Here is a 21,974-nt window from a genome sequence, read left to right on the forward strand (position 1 = left end):
GTTCGTGTGTCGAGCCCCATGTTGGGCTCTGTGCTGACAGCTCAGAGCCTGGAGCCTGCTTCAGATTCTGTGTCTCCCTCTCTCTCTGACCCTCCCCAATCACGCTGTCTCTCTCTCATAAATATAAAACATTAAAAAATTAAAAATTAAAAATTAAAAAAGGAAGGAAGGAAGGAAGGAAGGAAGGAAGGAAGGAAGAAAGAAAGAAAGAAAGAAAGAAAGAAAGAAAGAAATGTAAAGAACCTATCATGAATTCTGCACAATACACATAGCTGTCACCATGGTCACTGGTATCCCCACAGCCAGCAGACAGGGATTCTTTTTTTTTTTTTTTAATTTTTTTTAATGTTTATTTTTGAGAGAGACAGAGACAGAGCCCAAGTGAGAGAGGGACACAGAGAAAGGGAGACACAGAATCTGAAGCAGGTTCCAGGCTCTGAGCTGTCAGCACAGAGCCCGACCCGGGGCTTGGACTCCCGAACCGCGAGATCATGATCTGAGCTGAAGGCAGGCGCTTAAACAGCTGAGCCACCCAGACGCCCCAGCACACAGGGATTCTTTATCAAGTTCTCCTCAACCCATGTCAGCTGGCTGCCTGGAATCATTCATCAGTGTCGGGTGGGCTACGCTGCCTGGGAACTCTGGCCACTAGCCTGACTCCTCCCACCCCTCACCCACACACAACACCCCTTATGTCAGCACGCATGTTCACGGCAACCCTCCTGCAATGATGCCCCTGCCCCTGCCATCCAGACAGGGGCGAGGCACAGGCTAGACTGATATACGACCTCAGTTAAGACTTTCTGAGCTCTAGGTCCAAGGGTGGAGAGGTCTAGGAGCCCAGGAGAAGGGGGCTCAAGGAGATCATCCAAAATAAGTTTCCAAGCTGCAAAGCACTTAACAAGTATTCTTATAAAAGCTCTGAGTGGTGCTGTGAACCCAGGAGGCAAAGGGAGCTGGCCACTTAAAACCACCATCACCATAACCCAGCTACTGTTTGCTGAGCACTGGAGTGGCCAGTTTACACACATCATCCAATAAGCTTTGCAGGAACCTGGGCTCGAGACAAAGAAACAGGCTTGGCAAGTTTAATTTGCTCCAGGTCACCCAGCGCGGGAGGAGCCTGGACTTCCTGGAGCCCAGCTTTCCCTTGTCCAACTTCTCTAATCCTAGGCTCTTCAGCAGGCTTTGCCAAGGGGGAAGCGGCTACAAAAGATTTCCTCTACTATACGGGCAGAAACACGCCCCAGAGGACATCCTCTGCAGTAATCCCAAGCAGGACTCGACTGCAGGGGCACAAGTGATCCCAAACCACGCTCTGCTTCTCTCAGAGACAAGCGAGTGAGGGGGTGGGTATGAAAGTGAAAGCAAGCCCGGGGCAGGCTGGCAGCCGCCTTGGCAGGTGGCAGTGGGAGCGGGATGCAGGATGGCAGGAGTTAGTACTATTATTTTGTGATGGACATCTGTTGTTTTTGCCCACCCAGCATCTAGTCTGTCTTCTGCTACCACAAATGCTGGCTTTCCTTCAGAAAATCACCCTCTGCACTGCCCCGCCCAATCCACAGAGACTGCGACAAATGTCCAAGAGACATAGTCACTTGGAATCATGGCGACTGGCTCCCGGAGAATGCAAACAGGCCAGGACTGTTGCTGGAACTACCAAGGGAAGGGAGTCAAGGGGGTCGCTAAGCTGTTAAGGACACAGCCTGGAATGACTGGCCTCACGCAGGCTCCACTCTGTGGAGCCTTCCTAAGGGAGAAGCCACCCCAGGGAGAGAGAGAGAGCCCGATGCCACCATTTGGGCACCCTCACCCAAGTATGCTGGAAGAGAGCACACTCCCAGAACTTATCAGCTACAGGAACCAGTAGGTCCCCTTTGTTGCCTGGACCAATTTGCTTTTAAATCAGTTCTGACCAACACCAATACTACCATTCATGAGTGCTCATCAAGGGATGGGCACATGTTAGGGACATTACACAAAGCATCCCGTTTAACTTTCAGAGTGACAGGATGAGAGAAAGTCTTATGATCCTCATCTTACAAATGAGGAAACTGAGGCTCAGAGAAGCAGAGAATTAGCGTAAAGCCACCATGCCAGGAAGGGGCAGAAGAGGGGTTTGCACTCTGGGGTCTCCTATTCCAAGGGTCATGCTCTCACCCAACAGGTTACACTCCCCAGTTGGACAGCAAAGGTGTCTGTGCTTACAAACACGTTTTAGAAGCCCCCTCGCAAGAGCAGACAGTGCCTGGTTCACAGAAAATGAAATACAATATGAAAAGATGTTCAACCCCACTCAGAACAGAAATGCAAACAAAACCAACCAAGGTATACTTTGTTGTTTATCAGATTGGCAAAAATTGTTTGAGAATGTACTAGGTTGGCAAGGAGGTAAAGTGGTTATGCCACCTCTGAGATTGGAATGTAAACCAGAATGCTGTCTACATCAAGAGAAATGTGGAACAGCTACTCACATCACCAACGCACGGCCCCTTCTACCAGAAAGAATTTATCTAAGAGGACGCCTGGGTGGCTCAGTCGGTTAAGCATCTGACTTTGGCTCAGGTTATGATCTCACGGCTCGTGGGTTCGAGCCCCACATCGAACTCTCTGCTGACGGCTCACAGTCTGGATCCTGCTTCAGATTCTGCATCTCCCTCTCTCTCTGCCCTGCTTACACTTTGTCTCTCTCTCAAAAATATATAAACATCAAAAAAAAATTTATCTAAAGATTTATGCCCCAGCTAGACTTGCAGATGTGTCCTACACAGGTTATTCACAGTAGTATTGATTTAAAAGAGACTGACACTTTCACATCTATCAGGGGAGGCTGGTGAAATAAACATGGCAGTATGCAGCTGCAGAGTCCCATAAATTAGTAATAGCAGGGCCTTTGGATAGATTTTTAAGGGAAAAAGGCAAGGTATTATACAATTTGACAGTGTATAGAGTGCGATCAGTAGTGTTTATTCATTTTGATTATTTTAAATGTTTCATTTTTTTGAAAGACAGAGAGAGAGAGAGAGAGAGAGAGAGAGAGCATGAGTGGGGGAGGGGCAGCGAGAGGGGGAGACACAGAATCTGAAACAGGCTTCAGGCTCTGAGCCGTCAACATAAATCCTGACATGGGGCTCAGACTCACAAACTGCGAGAGATCATGACCTGAGCCCACATCAGATGGATGCTTAACCGAATGAGCCATCCAGGCGCACCTTACTAATTTATTTTTAAAGATAATGTATTTATTTTGAGAAAGAGAGAGAGAGGGAGAGCGCACGTGGGAAGAACAGAGAAAGAGAGAGAATCCCAAGCAGGCTCTGCATTGTCAGTATGACAACAGAGCCAGTTGGCGCCCCATGATAGTGTCTAAAAATAAATGAGAGGCAATATATACATGGTTGAGCCTCATTATTCACAGAGTCCATATTTCAAATTTGCCTATTTCCTAAAATGTACTTGTAACCCCAGAATTAATGTCTGGGGGGCTTTCACGATCTTGAACAGCAAAGTGCAGAGCAGCGAAAAGTTCAAGTTGCCCGAGATACACACTTGCAGCTGAGACCAAAGGAGGTGATACTCTGCCTTGGTCCAGCTCTCCTATCGTAAATAAGTGGCCTTTTCACAATCTACTTAATACCACATTTTTCACTTTTTTTTTTTTTTTTGGTGATTTCACTGTTTAAAAATGGTCCCCAAGTGTAACACTGAAGTGCTATGTAGTGTTCCCAAGTGCAAGGAGGCTGTGATGTGCCTTATGGAGAAAATATGTATGTTAGTTAAGCTTCGTGCAGGTGTGAGTTATAGTACTGTGGCCATGAGTTCAATGTGAATGAATCAAGAATATATATTAAAGTGTCCCTAAACAGGAACACACAAAAAACAAGATTATATATTGATTGATGAAACTGTTGTAATCAAAGGCTTGTAGGAACCCAAGAACTCTATACTTCTCTTAGAAACAGTGGGTTCAGAACTTGCTAATTCAATGTTTGCAGTGACTTTATAGAACATAAGTACCATGAATAATAAGAAACAACTACATATGTATATGTTTACTTATACATAGGAGTGTGTATTCCTATACTAACTGTAGAGGTATCCCCAAGAAACCAGTAAATGACACTGATGATCTCTGTGAGGAGAACTGGGTCGTCGGGGTGCCTGGGTGGCTCAGTCAGTTAAGTGTCTGACTTCAGCTAATGGTCTGTGGGTCTGTGGGTTTGAGCCCTGTGTTGGGCTCTGTGCTGACTGTTCAGAGCCTGGAGCCTGCTTCAGATTCTGTGTCTCCCTCTCTCTGCCCCTCAATAATAAATAAACTTACAAAAATTATTCAAAAAAAAAAAAAAAAAGAACGGGGTCATCCATCAGGAAAGTGGTAGGAAGACTTTTCACTATATATCTGTTCATATTTTTTCAATTTTGAGCCAGGGCAAAGTTATTATCTATCCAAAGATAAATATGAAATTAAACCCAATTAATTAAACTTCTGCCTACCATCACAGACTGTCCTCACAGTACCCCTTTAGGTACTGCAGTGTGAGAGGAAAAGGGGCCACACCTGTCAGCCCTACATCACTTACCTGTCCACACTGTCAATGCTGTATTGTGAAGGGCAGGGCCCTGAGGCCTGCTGCCCAAGGGGAGGATTTCAGGGCAGGATGGACTGTAGTGGTGCCAAGCCGACAGTCATGACCCACACCCTGGCCCAAGTCACCCCACTGGACAGCTCACCTGGGTGCTCTCGTCATGGAAGCCCTCAAGGAAGCTCTCCAGCAGCTCGTCAGCGTTGTCGATTCGCTCAGCGTACTCGCCTACAATCCAAATCATGGCAGCCCGGGCCTCAGGCTCATCCAGGGAGTCCAGGTTCTCGCACAGCGTGGCAATCACACTCTCGTACCTAACAGATGGGCACACAGCCAGCATATGAGCAATGAAGGAGCCGAGGAGCCCAGGGGAGGCCCAGTAGGGGCCAAGAGAGACAGGACGTTGTCCCACAAAGCTCTGAGAGGGTGGCGAGCAATGGGATTTGAGTTTATCTGTTACATTCTAGTGCTTATTTTGGTGTGGGGAGCAGAGGAGGAGCAGCTCAGGAAAATAAGAAAGAAAACAATGGCTTTCTTTTGAGAATATGCCATTTATGGCTGAGAAATAAGGAAGAGGGGAGAGGCTCCTTCTTGCTTTTCCTCCCCAACACCCCTGTCCCCAGCAAGAGCCACATCACTCTCACACTGGGAGGGGTGGGCACGTACTTGTTGGGGTACTTGCGGAAGATGTCCTTGATGACCACGATGGCTTCCTGCACCACATAGTTGACCTTGGTCTGGATGAGATCCAGCAGCGTGCTCACACAGCGCTCCGCAGATTGCTGTGGGGAGAGGAATGTGGGCAAGGCCCTTGCACCCACTCCCAACAGAACCTCTAATGACCGTGCCTTGGCCGAGGGCTCAGCCATGCCTTGCCCCCTTCCTTGCCACAGCAGGAAAACAGGAGAACACGCTGCCCAGATAACAAGTGGGAGACTGCATGCAAAATGACAGCCTGGGGATGGCAGGGACACAGAGAGATAGACTGAGAAGGCGAGCAGAGCTCCTGAGAGTGAGGAGGGTATTTGCGGTGTCTCCAGGCCAAGCCTGGAGAATGACTATGCTTTAGGCTGATACCACCTCTCTTCTACTTGTTTCTCAGAATGGGTCTTATGACCGAAACCAGAAAGTCTCTATTTGAACCCAACCCCCAAGTTTCACCAGTGCCCTCGTGGGAGAGATTCTCAGGATGCCATCATAAGCAGCAAGGGGAAAATGCTTCAAAGGGCTTGGCTGAGGTGACCAGCTGTCCCAGGATCTCTCAGTCCCCAGAGGACTAATTTAAGGAGAGTCACCTCACTGGTCGAGGAACAATGCCATAGGCAGAGAATGGGAAGGATGAAATACCAGGACACAGGGGCCTGGACAGCCCTTGGGAGCATGGATAGAACGATGTTTGCACAGTCAAATCATGATTATTGCTAAAATGTACAGCAGGCAGAGCCCCATCCCCAAACTCTATGGACTGAAAGCGAGGTCTACCAGGGCCACCACTGGCTGGGGCTGCTGCACCATCTTAGCTAATGCTGCAGAGCCCACGGTTACAGATGGGTGTGTTTCATCTGCAACAACCTGAAGGCCTGAAGGCGATTACAGAGAGAGGAGCCTAATCAGATCTGCACAATGGGTGCCTTGGGGCCTCCAGGGGTGACCCTCAGGCCTTCCTGGACCATGAGCAACTGGCCGATTCTGCTACAGTCAGACTGGTTTCCTGGTTTCAGCTTCCTTCCCCTCCCACTCCCCACCAGAGGACAGAGTTCCAGAGCCTCACCTCCACCTTGATGGCACAGCGGCCAATGGCTCGCACAGCCTTCCGTACAAAGTCCACATCCACCTCTGTTGCGTACTCTTTCAGCTCTGCCAGAACCTGTGGCCCAAACAGAGAAGATGGGGTTGGAGTTGCGGGGATCTGACAGGGCAACCAGCACCCCAGACAATGCGTATGCACAGACCCCAGAAGGATGAGAGTCTGCCTCCTGTTTGAGGTGGAAGGGCCAAGGGAAGGAGAGAACTGTCAGGTAGCCCAAGAGGAAAGCAGGGAAGGACTAGTTGGCAGGGCTGGACAACCCTTCTTTAGGCTGATCTAGCTAACACGGCCACCTAACTACCACTTTTCTGTGGATAGATGATAAGTGACAGGGAGCACAAATGCCTTAATCATAAAAATGTCAGTAAGAGTTGCTGACTGCTTGCTTCTGGAGCCCCGTGCTAGGCACTCTTCATGAGATGAACCGTTAATGGGGAGACAAGGCGGCCTGCTCCGAGACCACGGCGTGGCGGCGGCGGTGCTGTCCAACACCAGAGCTCCCGCCGCTGGCTGCAGCCCTCTGCTGACCTGGGCGATGTTGGCCTGGGAGGCCAAACGGATCATGATGTCCAGCTTCTCCAGCTTCACGTAGATGGGGTCATTGTACTTCACAAAGAAGACCTTCATTTCGTGCTTCAGGATCTCAGGCCTGGTGGCAGGACAGGATTGTCCGAAAAGCAAAAAGCAAGGTGTAAGCCCTATGAGAAAACCCCTTCCATGTTTACTGGGGCATTTCTGGGGTCTGAGGTAGACCCTGACATCTGTGACGGCAGTCACTGCCATGGCTGCACATTTCTGGGCGAGGATCCACTGACTGGCCTGAGGAAGGTTCTGAGTGGCCATTTATGACCAATCATATCCCAGGAAGGGAAGAGGGAATATGAGCAAGAGACAGCTCATATTTGAGAGGTAGCAGGCACCAGGTGACAGGTGTGGCAATCAGACCTTGTGCCAAACCCAGCCTGTGACCTCAGGCCTTTGCTTCCCCACTCATGAAATCAAAATGACAGTATATAGGAAGCGTTACTATTGCAGGCCTCAGTCTGCAGTCCTAAGAAGGCCTGGCATTGGGAACTCAGTTTTCGGGAGTGTTCTCATTGTTCCCTAAATGATAAAGGTGGCTAATTGTGCTTACACTGTTTGTATAAATAATATGATTTATGCTGAATATCCTCTTTCCTTCTGGGGGTCTGAAATTTTGCTAGGTGCCTCTGTGACCAGCCCCCAATAAAAACCTAGGGCGCTGAGTCTCCAATAGGCATCCCTGGGCAGAAAAATTACACACAAGTTGCTGCATTTTTTGTTATTGGGGGAAGAGTGTGCTCTGCATGACCTCCTCCCTGTACACGGATTCCTCCAGATTCCACCTGTATGTCCTTCCAATGTCCACACTATTTCTGAGCCGTGAGAACAACTATATGCTGACTCCCACGAGTCCTTGTAGTGAATCTTGGAATATGGGGTTGGTCCCGGGGACCCCGATAGATACCTACAGGGTGAGAGGTAGACAGGAAGCATCTAGCATGATCGACACCAGCCTCCAAGAAGGTACTTGCTATGCAGGAGCTGTCACCAGTGTCACTGCCCCTTCCTCAATGGGTGCCACCCACCTCGTTTTTCTTAGATGAGGAAACCTGAAAGGTGCAGGGGCTTACACCAGGTCACACACCTAGTATAGTCAGGGTGAGAGTGAGAGTCACCACCCCCAACTCCTATGCCCTTTCCAGAACAGAAGAAAGGAAGGAAAAAGCAGGAGGGGAGAAGACACAGCAGACAGGAAGGAGGGACCCTACCCAGGTAGTACTCAGTGCTGCTGTACAAGCCACAGGGAGGTCCTGGAAAAGCAAGGAGCCTTTGTCTTGCCTGGTGGGGGACACAGGATCCCAAGCTAGGGGACAGGAAGGCTGATTTCTGCAATCAGGACTTGGCAAAAGCTGCCCAGTCATGTTGGGACTGGGCCAGGTGGTGTCCAGGCAACGCAGTCAACTTCTTAAGAGATTTGCCACGTTAAATATAGCACAGGGAGCCCTTCCTGCTTATCGGGACGTATAGGTCGCTGCACCTCAGTAAATCCCACACCACAACTATGAATGAATCACCAATCTCATGGCTCTGTGTAGGCACTCAAAAAGTTTTCCCAAATTTGCCTCCCAAACCTTCACAACGGTCACGATTCCGTTGCCATCTCTAGGTCCCCAAGAGTGTCCTAAGAACCAGAATGATGCTTCAAGGACAGAGAACTGTGCTATTTTCCAAGAAAGAATGTTTACAAGAGGCCCTTGTCCTCCACGTAACCCCCCTCCCAGCAAGGGGGCCGCCAGAATGCATGGATGCTCACGAGTTAGTTGCTGAGAGAGCCATTTGACCAGCCTCAGTCTGGTCTCTGGATTGTTCCAGGGAACCCTCCTGTTCTGGGCCTCTCAGACTCACACTGCTAGCTATTTTCCAGTGCCACCAACCCTGGCTATCAGGTACCTTCCCTTAGAAGCAGGGGTTACAGCTGTGATCGTTCCCATAGGGCGAACAGAAATGGTCTGAGTGACTTTCACATTCCCCTCCTCAGCCCCAAGGCCGATGCAAAGTCTGTAGCACCTCACCACTTTGAAGTCCTCCAATCTCAGAGAATTTGGCTAAAGCCATAGACTCATAGACTCTGTCCCTAGGGACACACACACACACACACACACACACACACACACACAGAATCTTACACCCTGTTTCAGGAGGGTTCTGTGGACTATGGAGCTATCTCTGGTCTGTGGATAAGAAGCACCACGCTGCTCTTTACCTGAGCTGCTATTCTGATTAGGCGAAGTCAGGGTTTCTCATGTTCAGCACTACTGGCATTCACAGATGGAGAGTTCTCTGCAGGTGGAGGCTGTCCTGTGCACTGTACAACGCTGAGCAGCATCCTTGGCCTCCAACCACTAGGTGCCAGTAGCACCTCCCAAAGTGTGACAACCAAAAATGTCTCCAGGCATTTCTAAATATCCCTTGGGGAACAAAGCTGCCTGTGGCTAAGACTCTGGGTTAAGCTACTGAGACTTCCTGCATGGTGACAGGGCAGCATCCCTTTCGTGTCCTGACCCCAGCAGGAGATGCCCCCTGACCCCGAGTGCACACAGCACGTGTGCAGCAGCCCGGGTACCTTTTCTGTACGATGAGGTTGATGTTGCGCAGGGCCACGTACTGCAGCTCAGGCTCGGCCGACAGCAGCGTGACCAGGGGCGGGGCCAGCTTCTTGAGCAGCGTGCCATAGTAGTCCAGGTCCTTGGACAACATCTCCATGAACTTCATCAGCACCTTCACAGCAGACAGCACCACAGCAGAATTGGCGTGGGAGAGCCTGGGGGTGACGCGCTCGCAGATGCTGGGGTCCATTCCAAGGGGGGACAAACAGGAGAGACAGACAAGGGAAACACCCTGTTTTTAGTTATTGAGGGAGTATGTTTTCTGTAATAGGATCAAGATCCTGCTTCTGCTGCTTGCTAACTGAGAGGTTAAAACCACTCAAGAGTCTCAGTTTCTTCATCTAGAAAACAGAGGTGAGGGTACCAACTTCACAGGGTTGCTGAGGGCTAACATGAGATAAATCACATAAAGCACCAAGCAAGGTGCATGGTAATTAATAAATACTGGGTAACTGTCAAATCCCTTCCTTCCCTCGCTGCAAGGGCATTCAAAAGGGGCAAGGTATCATGATGGTTAAGACCAAAGGTCAGGGGAGACCCAGGCGGGTGACTTGCATGACTTCTTCCACCTTCTAAGCCAGTGTTTCCTTACCTGTAAAATGTAGACAATGACGGGGCAGCTTCCAGAGAGGTGCGTTAAGGAACATCTAATGTATTGGAAGCACTCAGCAGAGACCCAGCCACCCAGAAAGAATCCAATGAATGATGACTCTGGTACTATCCACCTCCTTTACTCAGCCCAAGGTGACCAGGGTCTCTGTCAGCAACCAGATCAGGCGCTGGCTTCTGTTCTGTCTGTACCATGCTGAGCAGGGAGCTGACTGCCTGGCTCTGGCCTCCCCTGAGATGTGTCTGAAGATGGTCTGTGGGGCAGAGCCCTGGTGGAGGGCCCAGTAGAGGTCTGAGGCCCAGCTCATGGTTGGAGCCGTGCAAGGACCAGGTCCCACTGGACTGGCAAGCAAGGGGCAGCCTGCTCACCTCTGGGCCTCTCGGTCATCTTTGGGCGTATAGTTGGCCAGGCAGTCCAGGATGAAGATCTGGCCCCACTCGGTGCACTCATTCAGGGCTGTCAGTAGCTTATTAATGGACTGCGGGTTCAGGTCAAGCAGGTTGCTGCTCGGGTGAGACTCGGCGATCTCTGACAGGGCAGCCACTGCATTTGCCACCACCTGGTTGAGAGGGTGGAAGGGGCAGAGGCTGGGGGCGCTGCTCGGGCCACGGGGCATTGGGGGTAATCATGCTGGCCGGTCAGAGGCTGAATATCCTGAAAGGGACAGGACCCGATGGGCAAAGTCTGCAGCAGCGAAACCCTCTCTGAGCATTCACCCTACTGACTCCCCTGTAAAGCAGAACAAACCTAAGTGCCCATAACCAGCGAAAAAAAGAAAAGAGGCAAAACAAAAGAAACAAAGGAAAGATCGGCTCCAAATGCCCGGCAACAGAAAGCATTCCTAGCTACCTAACACACAGCTCTGGTCTACCAGCTACAGCACTCACTCAGGGGCTGTCAAGGGTGCTTCTTGGAGCTAAAAGATTCTGCAGAGCCCCCCAGGGCTGCTGGTAACAGATGGGGGCTGGAGTCCAGGGGGGTTGCCAGGTGAAGCACTGGGCTCTCAACCCATTTTCACCAGAAGAGCTGTTTCTATGTGTGTTCTGCAGGGTTTTGAACTTTTCCCTGTAACAAACGGTGCTGTGCTGGCCACTCTGCACCCGTGTGTGATCAGTGTTTCTGCAGGACACAGTGGGATGGCTAGGCTGAGGGGTTTATGCATTTCACTTTTTTTTAAGTTTTATTTAAGTAATCTCTACACCCAACATAGGACTCAAACTCACAACCCTGAGATCAAGAGTCACACACTCCCTGGGGTGCCTAGGTGGCTCAGTTGGTTAAACGTCTGGCTTTGTCTCAGGTCATGATCTCATGGTCCATGAAATGGAGCCCTGCGTCGGGCTCTGTGCTCAGAGCTGTGAGCACTGAGCCAGGAGTCTGCTTCAGATTCTATGTCTCCTTCTCTCTGCCCTTCCCCTGCTCACACTCCGTCTCTCCTTCTCTCAAAAATAAACATTAGGGGTGCCTGCCTAGGTGGCTCAGTTGGTTAGGCGTATGGCTCAGGTTATGACCTCATAGTCTCTGAGTTCAAAACCCACGTCAGGCTCTGTGCTGACAGCTCAGAGCCTGGAGCCTGCTTCAAATTCTGTCTCCCTTTCTCTCTGCCCCTGCCCCCTCAGGCTCTGTCTCTCTCTGAAAAATAAATAAACGTTAAAAAAAAGTAAACATTAAAAAAAAAGTCGCACACTCCTCCCACTGAGCCAGCCAGGCACCTTTGTGCATTTCACTTTAAACAGGGCCTGCCGCTCTGAACCGCTCCCATCCTGTGTGTGAGGAGAGGAGCTCCTTCCCAGCCACACCCTGGTGCCCTGTCCTCCAGGCTATGCTACTTCAAGAGTGACCCTCTGCACCCTGCAAAGATGTGGGGAAAGGGAAAAGTACCTCACATTCAGAGCTCACTGATGGTGTCAGTAAGACAGTGACAGTGACAGTGAGTGACAGGAAAGGGAAGAAGGGCACTAGTCTTCGTTGCATGCCCACTGTGTGCCAGGCCATGCCAGGCACATTACCTTCACAGGTTACGCCTCACAGCACTTCTGCCAGCCACGGAGAATTAGATCCATCTTACTGATGAAAAAAAGAGGGCTCTGGAAAGTCAGGCAGCCTGCCCAAGGTCGCATAGCTCAGGTTAGAATGGGCGCAGAGAAGGCAATTCAGGTCTAGCTCACTCCAAAGATGGTTCCCAAACCACTGTAGGGAGGCGAACAATTAGCCTTTCCAGCAAGGCTCGGACTTCCAGGAGCCAGAGTGCCTGGTGGAGGGTCACGCCGAGGTGTTCCCAAGCAACCCAGTGAGTAAAGGAACTGGCATGGTGGGTGGCAACGGCTTACCATGGGGTTAGAGTCAGAGATGAGGTCCTTAAGGGTGTCCAGGAAGCCCTGGTCCTCTACCAGCTGGGCGTTGATGTCGTGGAGCTTGGCTACGCACACGGCTGCCGTTTTGCGCACGTAAGGGTCTTCATCCTTCAGGCACTTCCGGAGTGGTTCACACAGGTACTCTGTGATCTTGTCAACGCGGATGCAGCCCATGGTCCGCACGGCCAGGGCCCGGATTAAGGGATTGGGATCTTCACAGTCCTGAGGAGAATCAGCCATTGGCCAGGGGAGCAGGGGCAGACTGAGCAACATCGGGTGTTGCCATGGGGTCTCCCACCAACTGTGGCCACCAGTGCCGGCAATAAGTGCCATGTAGGGACAGCCAGCATTTGCCAGATACTGTGCTGGGGCTTTGTGCGAGGTTGCCTCTGATTTTCACAGCAGACACACAATACTGTTCCCATTTTACAGGTGGAGCAGCTGAGGCTCCCAGGAAGACAGGGAGCTTGCCCAGTCACAGAGCAGAGCTGTGATTCAAACCCACATCCATCCAGCACCATAACCCACAGAACCCCTCGTGTGCCCGAATCTGAGCACTGACAGGGCGAAGGGAGCTAGGAAGTTTCTAAGGGTACACAGCACTGACACTTCAAGTTCTCATTTGCTCCTTAATCTGGAGGATGGAAAACACAGAAAAGGACAAAGTCTAGAAGGGGAACACAGAAGCTCTTAGATGCTTTCTGAATCCTGCCCTGGCAAAGGATGTAGGGCAATGGTGCATCCCAGGGGGACATGGGGATCAATAGGCCTTAGGCCACCTCATGCGGAATGAGTTAGCAGGGTCTGTAGCAACTGATTTTCTGAGAGAGTGGGAGCCCTCTGCTGGAGGACTAGGCAGCCCTCAGGCTAGGAGTCAGACGGACTAGAAAGGAGCCTGAGTGTTTTTGCTCAGGGCCATAGTGTCCTATCCCAAGAGACGGAAGGGAGATGGAGCATTGAGCACCCAGGCCCTTTTGTTCTTTCTTCCACCAAGCTCCCACTCACCTTCACAAAGGTGTTGACGGCCATGATGGCCATGTCGGGCTGACTCTTGGCATAGTTCATCAAATACAGGTACACCAGCTTCTTCAGCTCCAGGTTGTCCGTCTGCATGCAGTTCACCACGTCGGGGAAGAGGGCACTGGAAAGTCAAAATGGTGTGAGTGTGGATAAGGCTGAAGAAAGGAAGATTCTTCAAACAGCTAATGGGGAATGGAGGGGGGATGTGGGACACAGAGACAGCGGATAGGAGGGAAGTAAAAAGATAACAGGACTTCCTAGTAAAAGGGAGGACATTAGCTCTGCTCTGTTACCAAGAACACTAATTGGTAGAAACAGAACCCAAAAGTTGATCTGAAAAGCAAAGTCCTCTGTTCTTGTCACAGGGTTCATTCACATACGAGCTCTGTAGCCCCTAAGACCTGGCTCAACCCCAGGTCTGTCTAGCGCTGGCTGTATGAAGTTGGGAAAACTCCTTCATCTTCCCACCAAGTCTCAGTTTCCTCACCTGAAGGAAAGGTGAAACAAAACCCCATTACACAGGGCCTTTATGATAATGAAAGACAACATACTTTAGGTGTCTGGTCCTTGACATCCGAGACATGCCGAATACCTGAAAACAACTGTTTTCCTTCCCTGATACTGAGCATGGCCCCTTATATTAGGGTGTTAGGTCCAGAAGGTTGTAAGGAAGCAGGGATGGGCCATGCTACTTTGACCACAATGGCCAGCTCAGGTACCCACTAAAAACTAGGCCAGCATGTGTGGAGCACATGCTACATACCAGGCTTGGCGATAAGGGCTTTATATACATGGTCTCACTTAATAGTCCCAAGAAGCCAGGCTATTATCCTCATTTTACAGAAGACAACATGAGGTTCATAAGTGTCAACTTGCCTGAGGAGCCAGGCCTGGCTCTAAAGCCTGTGCTCGTGACTGCTATTAATCTGGGGGGAGCCCCTCCCAACATGGTACACCACAGTCCAGAGTCATAGGCCCTTTCAGATAGGAAATATGCTTTTTTAAAAAGTTTTAAAAAATTTTTAACGCTTTTTTATTTGAGAGAGAGAGAGAGGCACAGAGAGAGAGAGAGAGAGAGACAAAGAATCTGAAGCAAGCTCCAGGCTCTGAGATGTCAGCACAGAACCTGATGTGGGGCTCAAACTCATGAACTGCGAGATAATGACCTGAGCCAAAGTCGGACGCTCAACTAACTGAGCAGCCCAGGTGCCCCCAAAAAGAAGTTGGGTTTTGTTTTTTTTTTTTTTTAAGTTTATTTATTTTGAAAGAGAGATAGAGAGCAAGCAGAAGAGGGGCAGAGAGAAAGAGGGAGACAGAATTCCAACCAGGCTCTGTGCTATCAGCAGATGCGGGCTCCAATTCGTGAATAGAACCATGAGATTATAACCTGAGCCGACGTCAAGAATCAGACACTTCACCGATTGAGCCATGCAGGCGCCCCAGAGATGTGAAATATGCTTAGTTAGAGGCCTATTTTCTGTCTCTGGAATCATCGCCTCCCCTCTCAAGTCTTCCTGAGACCCCTAGGCAATGGCCAGTTGGTGCTGAAACTGAGGCATCACCTTGAAAGATGAAGAACCAGGAAGCAAGAGGGGGTGGAGAGGAGGGGCAGCTGATGAGCACGCCACATGAGCACAAGTTCATTTGAGACGGAAGAACAAGATGCTTCCTCTGTGAGGAGGTGTTCTAGTTAAAGGAGAGCGGCTTTGTCCTGAAAGGCTCTGACTTGGAAGGAGGCCTAGTTTTCCAGCAGATGCCTGATCCCTTTGCCACTCTGTCTGCAGCAGGTCTCTCTGCAGAACTGTTTCTTCTGTGGCCCTGTCAGGGGGGTCCCTTGCTGAGGTGGCCAAGGGATAGGGCAATCCATGGAGAAGTACTGAGCAATGTGACCAAGACATGCGACTTGGATGAGCTGCTCCAGGCCTTGAGGCACAGAGGAGAGGGTATGGGTGGAATCGCCCTTGATTTGGATTTCAGAAAGGCTGGGCATGAGTCCTAGGTCTGTCATTAACCACGTGACTGCCGCGCAGTCACCATACTCCTTCTTTATGTGGTTTCCCTGGCCATGAACACATCATTACCTACAATATGGGAATTGTAAGGAATAGCTAGGAAAACATCTGAAGGTGTCCTGCATACTCTCAAGTACTCTGCATGAAGTTGCCACAAAATCCAGTCCCTGTCCTCGGGGACTTTATGACGTGGTGGGCAGGGAAACACAAGTACGTGTAAGAAAAGGACCAGAATTAGTGACAGAACACAGAGCAAGTGCTGCACATTCAGGGCGGCGGGCTGGGGTGACGACGGAAGGCAGCAGGGAGACCTTGAATAGGTTTTTAAGAGTTAGAAAAATGTGGGGCGCCTGGGTGGCTTAGTCAGTTAAGTGTCCGACTTTCGCTTAGGTCATGATCTCGCGGTTCGTGGGTTCGAGCCCCGTGTCGGGCTCTGTGCTGACTGCCAGCTCAGAGCCTGGAGCCTGTTTCAGAGTCTGTCACTCCCTCTTTCTCTGACCCTCCCCTGCTCACGCTGTCTCTCTCTCTCTCTCTCTCCTAGAAATAAATTAAAAAAAAAAAAAAACATTAAAAAAAAAGAGTTAGAAAAATGAGCTGGTAAATGGAAACGAGGAAAGGGGCATTCTACGCAAGGGCAATGCAGGAGTAAAGCAGAGGCAGCAATTCTACATATGATCTGCTCTGGCCATCACATGCAAAGGAGAGGCTGCAAACTGCCGACAAAGTCGACAAATCCCATGTGCAGGTGCGTGTTACTGGGACAGCGCTTATCTGCAGCGTGTGTTTGTTTAACATCATCTGGCGATGGAAAACAGTGAGATTTAAGATGAAAAAATCCAGATTTCCTGTTCTTTTAGAAAACCAGTAGATGTGCCCAAACTGGGTTCCACTTGCCCCAGCCAGAAGCAATCCTCTGGAGTCTCTGACAGGGTTCACGCCACAGCCACTTCACCGCCTGCTGCCTTTTTGACCTTGCCGATTTCACTTATCCCACTGCCGCCTGACCCCGGCAGCATCTGCACACGGGACCCCTCTGTAAACAAAGCCCTTCTGTTTGGAAAGGAGGTTCAGGAAGGGAGCTGTAACAAGGGGAGATACGGGTCCCTAGAGATCCCCTCAAGGAGAGATTTGAACTAGACCCACACTATGAAGCCCCCCTCCAGCTGCTGCCCGGCCTGTGTCTGCACACCTGACATCTTTGCCCACGGTCATGGACGCAATCACTTTCTTTACCGCCTCCTTCTTCTTCTCCTTCTTGTCACTGTTGAGCTCTGCCTTCAGCTCGAAGATCTCCCCTAAAAAAGGAGGGATGCATGAGTGATGCAACCCCACCCAACTGGGGGACCATTCCCAGTCCCCAAATCCCAAGACAATGAGATTGTTTAGGTCTTTGGCCTCAGTGACACAGGTAGCAGAGAAGGATAACTTTTTGGAGAGGAATCATCAAGAGGGAAGCTTCGAGGTCATGCTGGGCTGGACAGAGGCAGCTGTGGAAGCTATAAAGTTTCTGAGACAAAGTGTGGGGGCAGATCCTGCTCAGCCAGACGGTTAAACACATTCAGAGGAAAGTGCTCCTCAGCCACCCTCACCCGAAGTCCCCACGGCAGCGTGTGATGGAATCTGGGGACTGAAAATTGGAAGGGAGAGGGTGGGATCTGCTCCATTCCCACACTTGGCTTTTCCTGTTTTCCTGAACCTCGAGTTAAAACAGCACACTCAGGGTTTCACTTCCTGAGCCATGTGTGGTTGCTCAGCTCTGAAAATAGGAATTCAGCTGCCTCACAAGGGCTCGAGCACGTAATACACTGTTCTTAAGAACTTGATGATCTGGAAAAAACAAATGAGGAAATAGGGCTGTTCAGGGCCCAGATAACCCCACTGACGGGTTACAAGGGCAGACTTTGGAATCAGACAGGCCTCCCGCCCTCAAAACAGTAGCCGCCAGGATTTCCTGAGCCTCTCTTGAAGCCCGGTGCCACACTGACTTCTCCCCACCTCACATTTCATCCTCATAACAACTCAGCATTTCCCACTTTGCAGATGAACACCTGGAGGCTGTGAGAGGTTCAGTAACTTGCCCAAGAATACACAGCTAGTAGCAGGTAGGGCCAACTAGATTCAAAACTGGGTCTGTCTGCTCCAAAGCCCACGTGCTCGGACCAACCAAGGACAAGGGTCTGTACTCTCTCTACTTTGACTGGAGCAGTGAATTCCCTCATTTAACACTCAGATGTAAAATGCTCATCTCAGTGCCAGCACTCAGCAGCCTGCACTAAAGGAGACTGCTCTTAGTATTAATTTGCCACGTGACCTTTGGCTTAGATCCTTCTTTTGTAGAAGGGGAGTGCTGGGTGGGAATAAAGCAGAAATCTAGATGGATTTACAGTGAGAAAAAGAAAACTTGTAGGTTTTTATCATGGCTGAGCAATGGGGTGTTCAGGAAAGAACTTAAGACGACAGACAGCAAACAAAGTTAATGAAGAACAGTCCCACAGCCCAGCCCAGGACAAGGCCACACTGAGGATATTGCTCAACAGAACCAGGAGGAATCTGCAGACCTTGCAGTTCACATTTGACTCCGTAGGGCTGAAGGAACACATGCCCTTCTCCTCCAAGGCACTGAGGGGCCACATCTTCCTGCTGCAGGATTCAAGAGACCTCGAGGACTTTGACCCTGGGTCCTGCTGTAGGGCTGCCCCTGCTTTGCTTAAAGTTTGGTCAGATTCTCTACAACTGGCCGTCAATTGATGGATCTAGGCCTGGGTCACCTCAGTTCTAAGAAGGCTGGTGAGATGAACCTGGGATCTTCTGTTTCTGAAATCTCTTTCCTCTAACGGGCCCCAAATCCAATCGGTCACCAAGCCTACTGCCTCAGTCACATACAAGGCACCCAGTTCTCTCTACCCACAAGGCTACCCCCACCCCCAGTGGCTCAGGCACTATCATCTCTCATGGGAGCTTTAGTAAAACTGGTCTTCCTGCCTCGTCCCAATCTTTGCCCTCTTCAAACCTTTATTAGAATCTGCCTTGGACCTCCTCTTGCCTAAAACCATTACTGATGTCTGATTGGGACCCAGGCATCCCTCTACAGACATTCGCCTCAAAAGAAAACTCACAAAACCCCCACCACCAATGCCCCAATACACTTAGCAATAGGTTCACCCCCCTTCAGCCCTGCACACCTCTCCAACCTTCCATCACACTCTTTGGTAACTTGTGTCCACGTGCTTTCCTTGGGCCGAGCAAGAGCGCCCCTCCCCTCCCCCCTCTTATCAAGCTAGCTGAGGTCCTCCCACAGCCCCAGGCACTGCCCTTGTCATAGCATCTACCCTTTAGCGTGATTACTATACTATTTTTTTCTTAAAATTTTTAAGGTTTATTTATTTTTAAGAGACACAGCATGAGGACGGGGAGGGGCAGAGAATCTGAAGCAGGCTCCAGGCTCTGAGCTGTCGGCCCAGAGCCCAATGCGGGGCTTGAACCCACGAACCATGAGATCATGACCTGAGCCAAAGTCAGACCCTTAACTGACTGAGACACCCAGGTGCCCCATTACCATATTATTTTTAATAGACTGTCTTCTCTGCTTAACTGTAAGCAAAGCCAGGTCAGAGACTCCAATCGGCCTCCTCCATTGCACAGGGAATGGGCTTAGTAAAAACTGGCCAATCAATAACTGAAAGTGCTTGATAAGAGGCAGACTTCAGGTCCTGGCTCAGCTGCCAAGACAACACACTCATTTCACCTGGTCAGCAGGCCTGTGTCAATCTCACATGGAAGGAAGGAAGGGGGAGGAAGGAAGGGCCAGTGAGAAAGAAGCTTACAGGGTTAAAGCACATTCGTCAGCCACTACAACCACCTGTTTTCCAGAGAGCAGAAACAAGCACCATACCCTACAAGACTAGCTTAGCACATTTCAGTGCAGCAACTCAGCAGACTAACATTGAGTCGTTAGAACTATGGGGAAATGTTTAAGATAATGTGAAATGAAAAACAGGATATAAATCTGACTTCACGTAAAACACGTGCCCATGGGTAAAGACCAGACACACACACACACACACACACACACACACACCACTGTGAGTAACTGAGGATTGTGTGCTTTCTTTCCTCTAGGAAAAAAACCTCTTATTTAACAATGTCAGACCAAAATAAGGCTTCTTTTCTCCTATACTTTGCAGCTGATGCTCTTCCCTTCCTGAGATCTAGAAGAAGTGGTCAATTTCTTATACCATCAACACTTCAATTTTCTGGATCCACAAGGTTAAAGATGCTCTGAGCCCCCACCAGTCTCTTCTAGGCCTCCATCCCCTACCGCAAGCCCTACCCTAGCAGAAGGAAGGCAGAAGGGTGGGGCACAGAAAGGGTGGGACGAGACCCCACAATGAAACAAACAGTACCTTTCTTGGTCGTGGTGAAATATTTTGAGTCAGTCATTTTGGTCCCTTATCTGTGGCCAGACTCTGCAAGACAAAAGAGAGAGGTGACTTTCCATTGTGTCCATTCCATTTTCATTTACAGAGCATAGGAGGAGGAGGGAGGGATCCAGCACACATGTGGTATGGGAAGATAGCTTCTTATCTCTCTGCTGGGAAAAGGAGCTGTTAGATAATGGCTGATCAGATTTTCGAAGGTCACTCTGAGGGAACTATCAAATTTCTAAATATGCATATCCTTTGACCCAACAGTTCCTTTTTTTTTTTTTTTTTTAAATGTTTTTTTATTTTTTGAGAGACCGAGCATGAGCAGGGGAGGAGCAGAGAGAGAGGGAGAGACAGAATCCAAAGCAGAATCCAAGGCTCTGAGCTGTCAGCAGAGACCAGAGTGGGGCTCAAACTCATAAAGTGTGAGATCATGACCTGAGCCGAAGTCAGACGCTCAACCAACTGAGCCCCCCAGGAGCCCCCAGGAGAGTTCTACTTCTAGGACTCTCTCCCAGGGCAATACTGCACACAGATTTAAGGGCTTTACTGTAGCACTGTCTGTAACAATACACTGTTGGAAATTCACTTAAATACCCATCAATAAGGGAATGGCTAAGTACTCTGAAGAGTCCACAGATTAAAAAGCACTTAGTTACAGCCACCCCTTCTGGTGCTCACCCCACCCAGCACTGTTCTAAGTGCTTCACACAAATTAACCCATTAAAGCCTCATCACAGCCTCATGGAGGTACTATCGTGACGCTATATAATCAAACAAGCTTGGAAGATGCCAAATTTGAAAAGATGGGAAGCTTTCTTCTCTCCCCAACTTTTCCGAGCTTCTTAACAGTGGTATCCACTGTTCACCTCTAGAGGGCTAGAATCTATCTATATACGGTAGACTCTAGCATTTCTGAAATCTAACCAGCCAGTTTCCTCAAAGCATCTCTCAGGACATCTCCCAATGTCCCAATGTGACTTTGGTCACAGTGTGAAGAGTTATTCTAAGGCAACAGGACAAAACAAGTAATAAGGCATCCTTGTTCACTCAACATTTACTGAATATCTACTGTGTACCTTCAATAGTTCTCCTTCATGAACAGAAGGAAGATTAAAGACGTTATGCAGGGGCCAAGTAAGCTGCATACATGGCAGAGGCTCTTGAGGTAGTTCTAACATTTAAGAAGCTTTCATTTACAGAGCCTCTATTACAGTCAGGGCTTTTATACACATTATCTCATTTAATCCTACCAATAAGATAACTGGTTTTAACCCTATTTTACAGATGAGAAAACTGAGGCTCATGGTTGTTAAGTAACTTGCCCAAACACGGCTTGTAAATGGCTAAACTGGGAGACCATCTCCGGGCTGCCCGAGCTCAACAGCTGTATTCTATCAATGAAGGAATTCTGTTTCCCCTATCTGAAAGGGAGGACAGAGCCCTGACAGTGTGTTAAGGACTCAGTCCAAACACCGTTAAGACTTTCAAGTACAACTATTCAGTCCTACCTATAATCTCACATGGTACAAAAAAACCACAACTCCAAAAATGGGAATTTGAATGGAAAAAACTCACATTGTCCCTTTTGTTGCCTCCACGGAACAGACTCAAAAAGAGAACCCATCAAGGACACTTGTGATGAGCACTGGGTGTTATACGTGAGTGATGAATTACTAAATCCTACTCCTGAAACCAATATCACACTAAATGTTAACTAACTAGAATTTAAATAAAAACTTAAAATCAAAAAACATTTAATAAATTAATTAAAAATAAAAACATAAGGGCACCTGGCTGGCTCAGTCAGTTAAGTGTCTGACTCTTGATTTTGGCTCAGGTCATGATCTCATGGTTTGTGGGATCAAGTCCTATGTCAAGCTCTGCAGTAACACTGTGGAGCCTGCCTGGGATTCTCTCTCTCTCTCTCTCTCTCTCTCTCTCCCTCTCCCCTCCCCCATTCATGCTCTTTC

General features: G+C 49.4%; 1 protein-coding gene across 4 annotated transcripts in view; it reads right to left on the reverse strand.

The window, feature by feature from the left end:
* AP1B1 (adaptor related protein complex 1 subunit beta 1) overlaps positions 1-21,974 on the reverse strand; it is a 55,992-nt gene that overhangs the window by 15,600 nt on the left and 18,418 nt on the right. For all 4 annotated transcript variants that reach the window (XM_039225564.1, XM_039225584.1, XM_039225571.1 and 1 more), the window contains exons 2-11: positions 19,981-20,043; positions 16,767-16,872; positions 13,551-13,686; positions 12,522-12,767; positions 10,560-10,750; positions 9,539-9,760; positions 6,919-7,039; positions 6,355-6,450; positions 5,250-5,365; positions 4,732-4,897 (exon numbers count right to left, since the gene is read on the reverse strand). In XM_039225564.1, coding sequence (XP_039081495.1) covers positions 4,732-4,897; positions 5,250-5,365; positions 6,355-6,450; positions 6,919-7,039; positions 9,539-9,760; positions 10,560-10,750; positions 12,522-12,767; positions 13,551-13,686; positions 16,767-16,872; positions 19,981-20,017 — 1,437 coding nt within the window. In that variant the 5' untranslated portion in view covers positions 20,018-20,043. The remainder of the gene's footprint in view (positions 1-4,731; positions 4,898-5,249; positions 5,366-6,354; positions 6,451-6,918; positions 7,040-9,538; positions 9,761-10,559; positions 10,751-12,521; positions 12,768-13,550; positions 13,687-16,766; positions 16,873-19,980; positions 20,044-21,974) is intronic.

Source organism: Hyaena hyaena, unplaced genomic scaffold (genome assembly GCF_003009895.1).
Source record: "Hyaena hyaena isolate Hyena2069 unplaced genomic scaffold, ASM300989v1 scaffold_19, whole genome shotgun sequence".
NCBI lineage: Eukaryota > Metazoa > Chordata > Mammalia > Carnivora > Hyaenidae > Hyaena > Hyaena hyaena.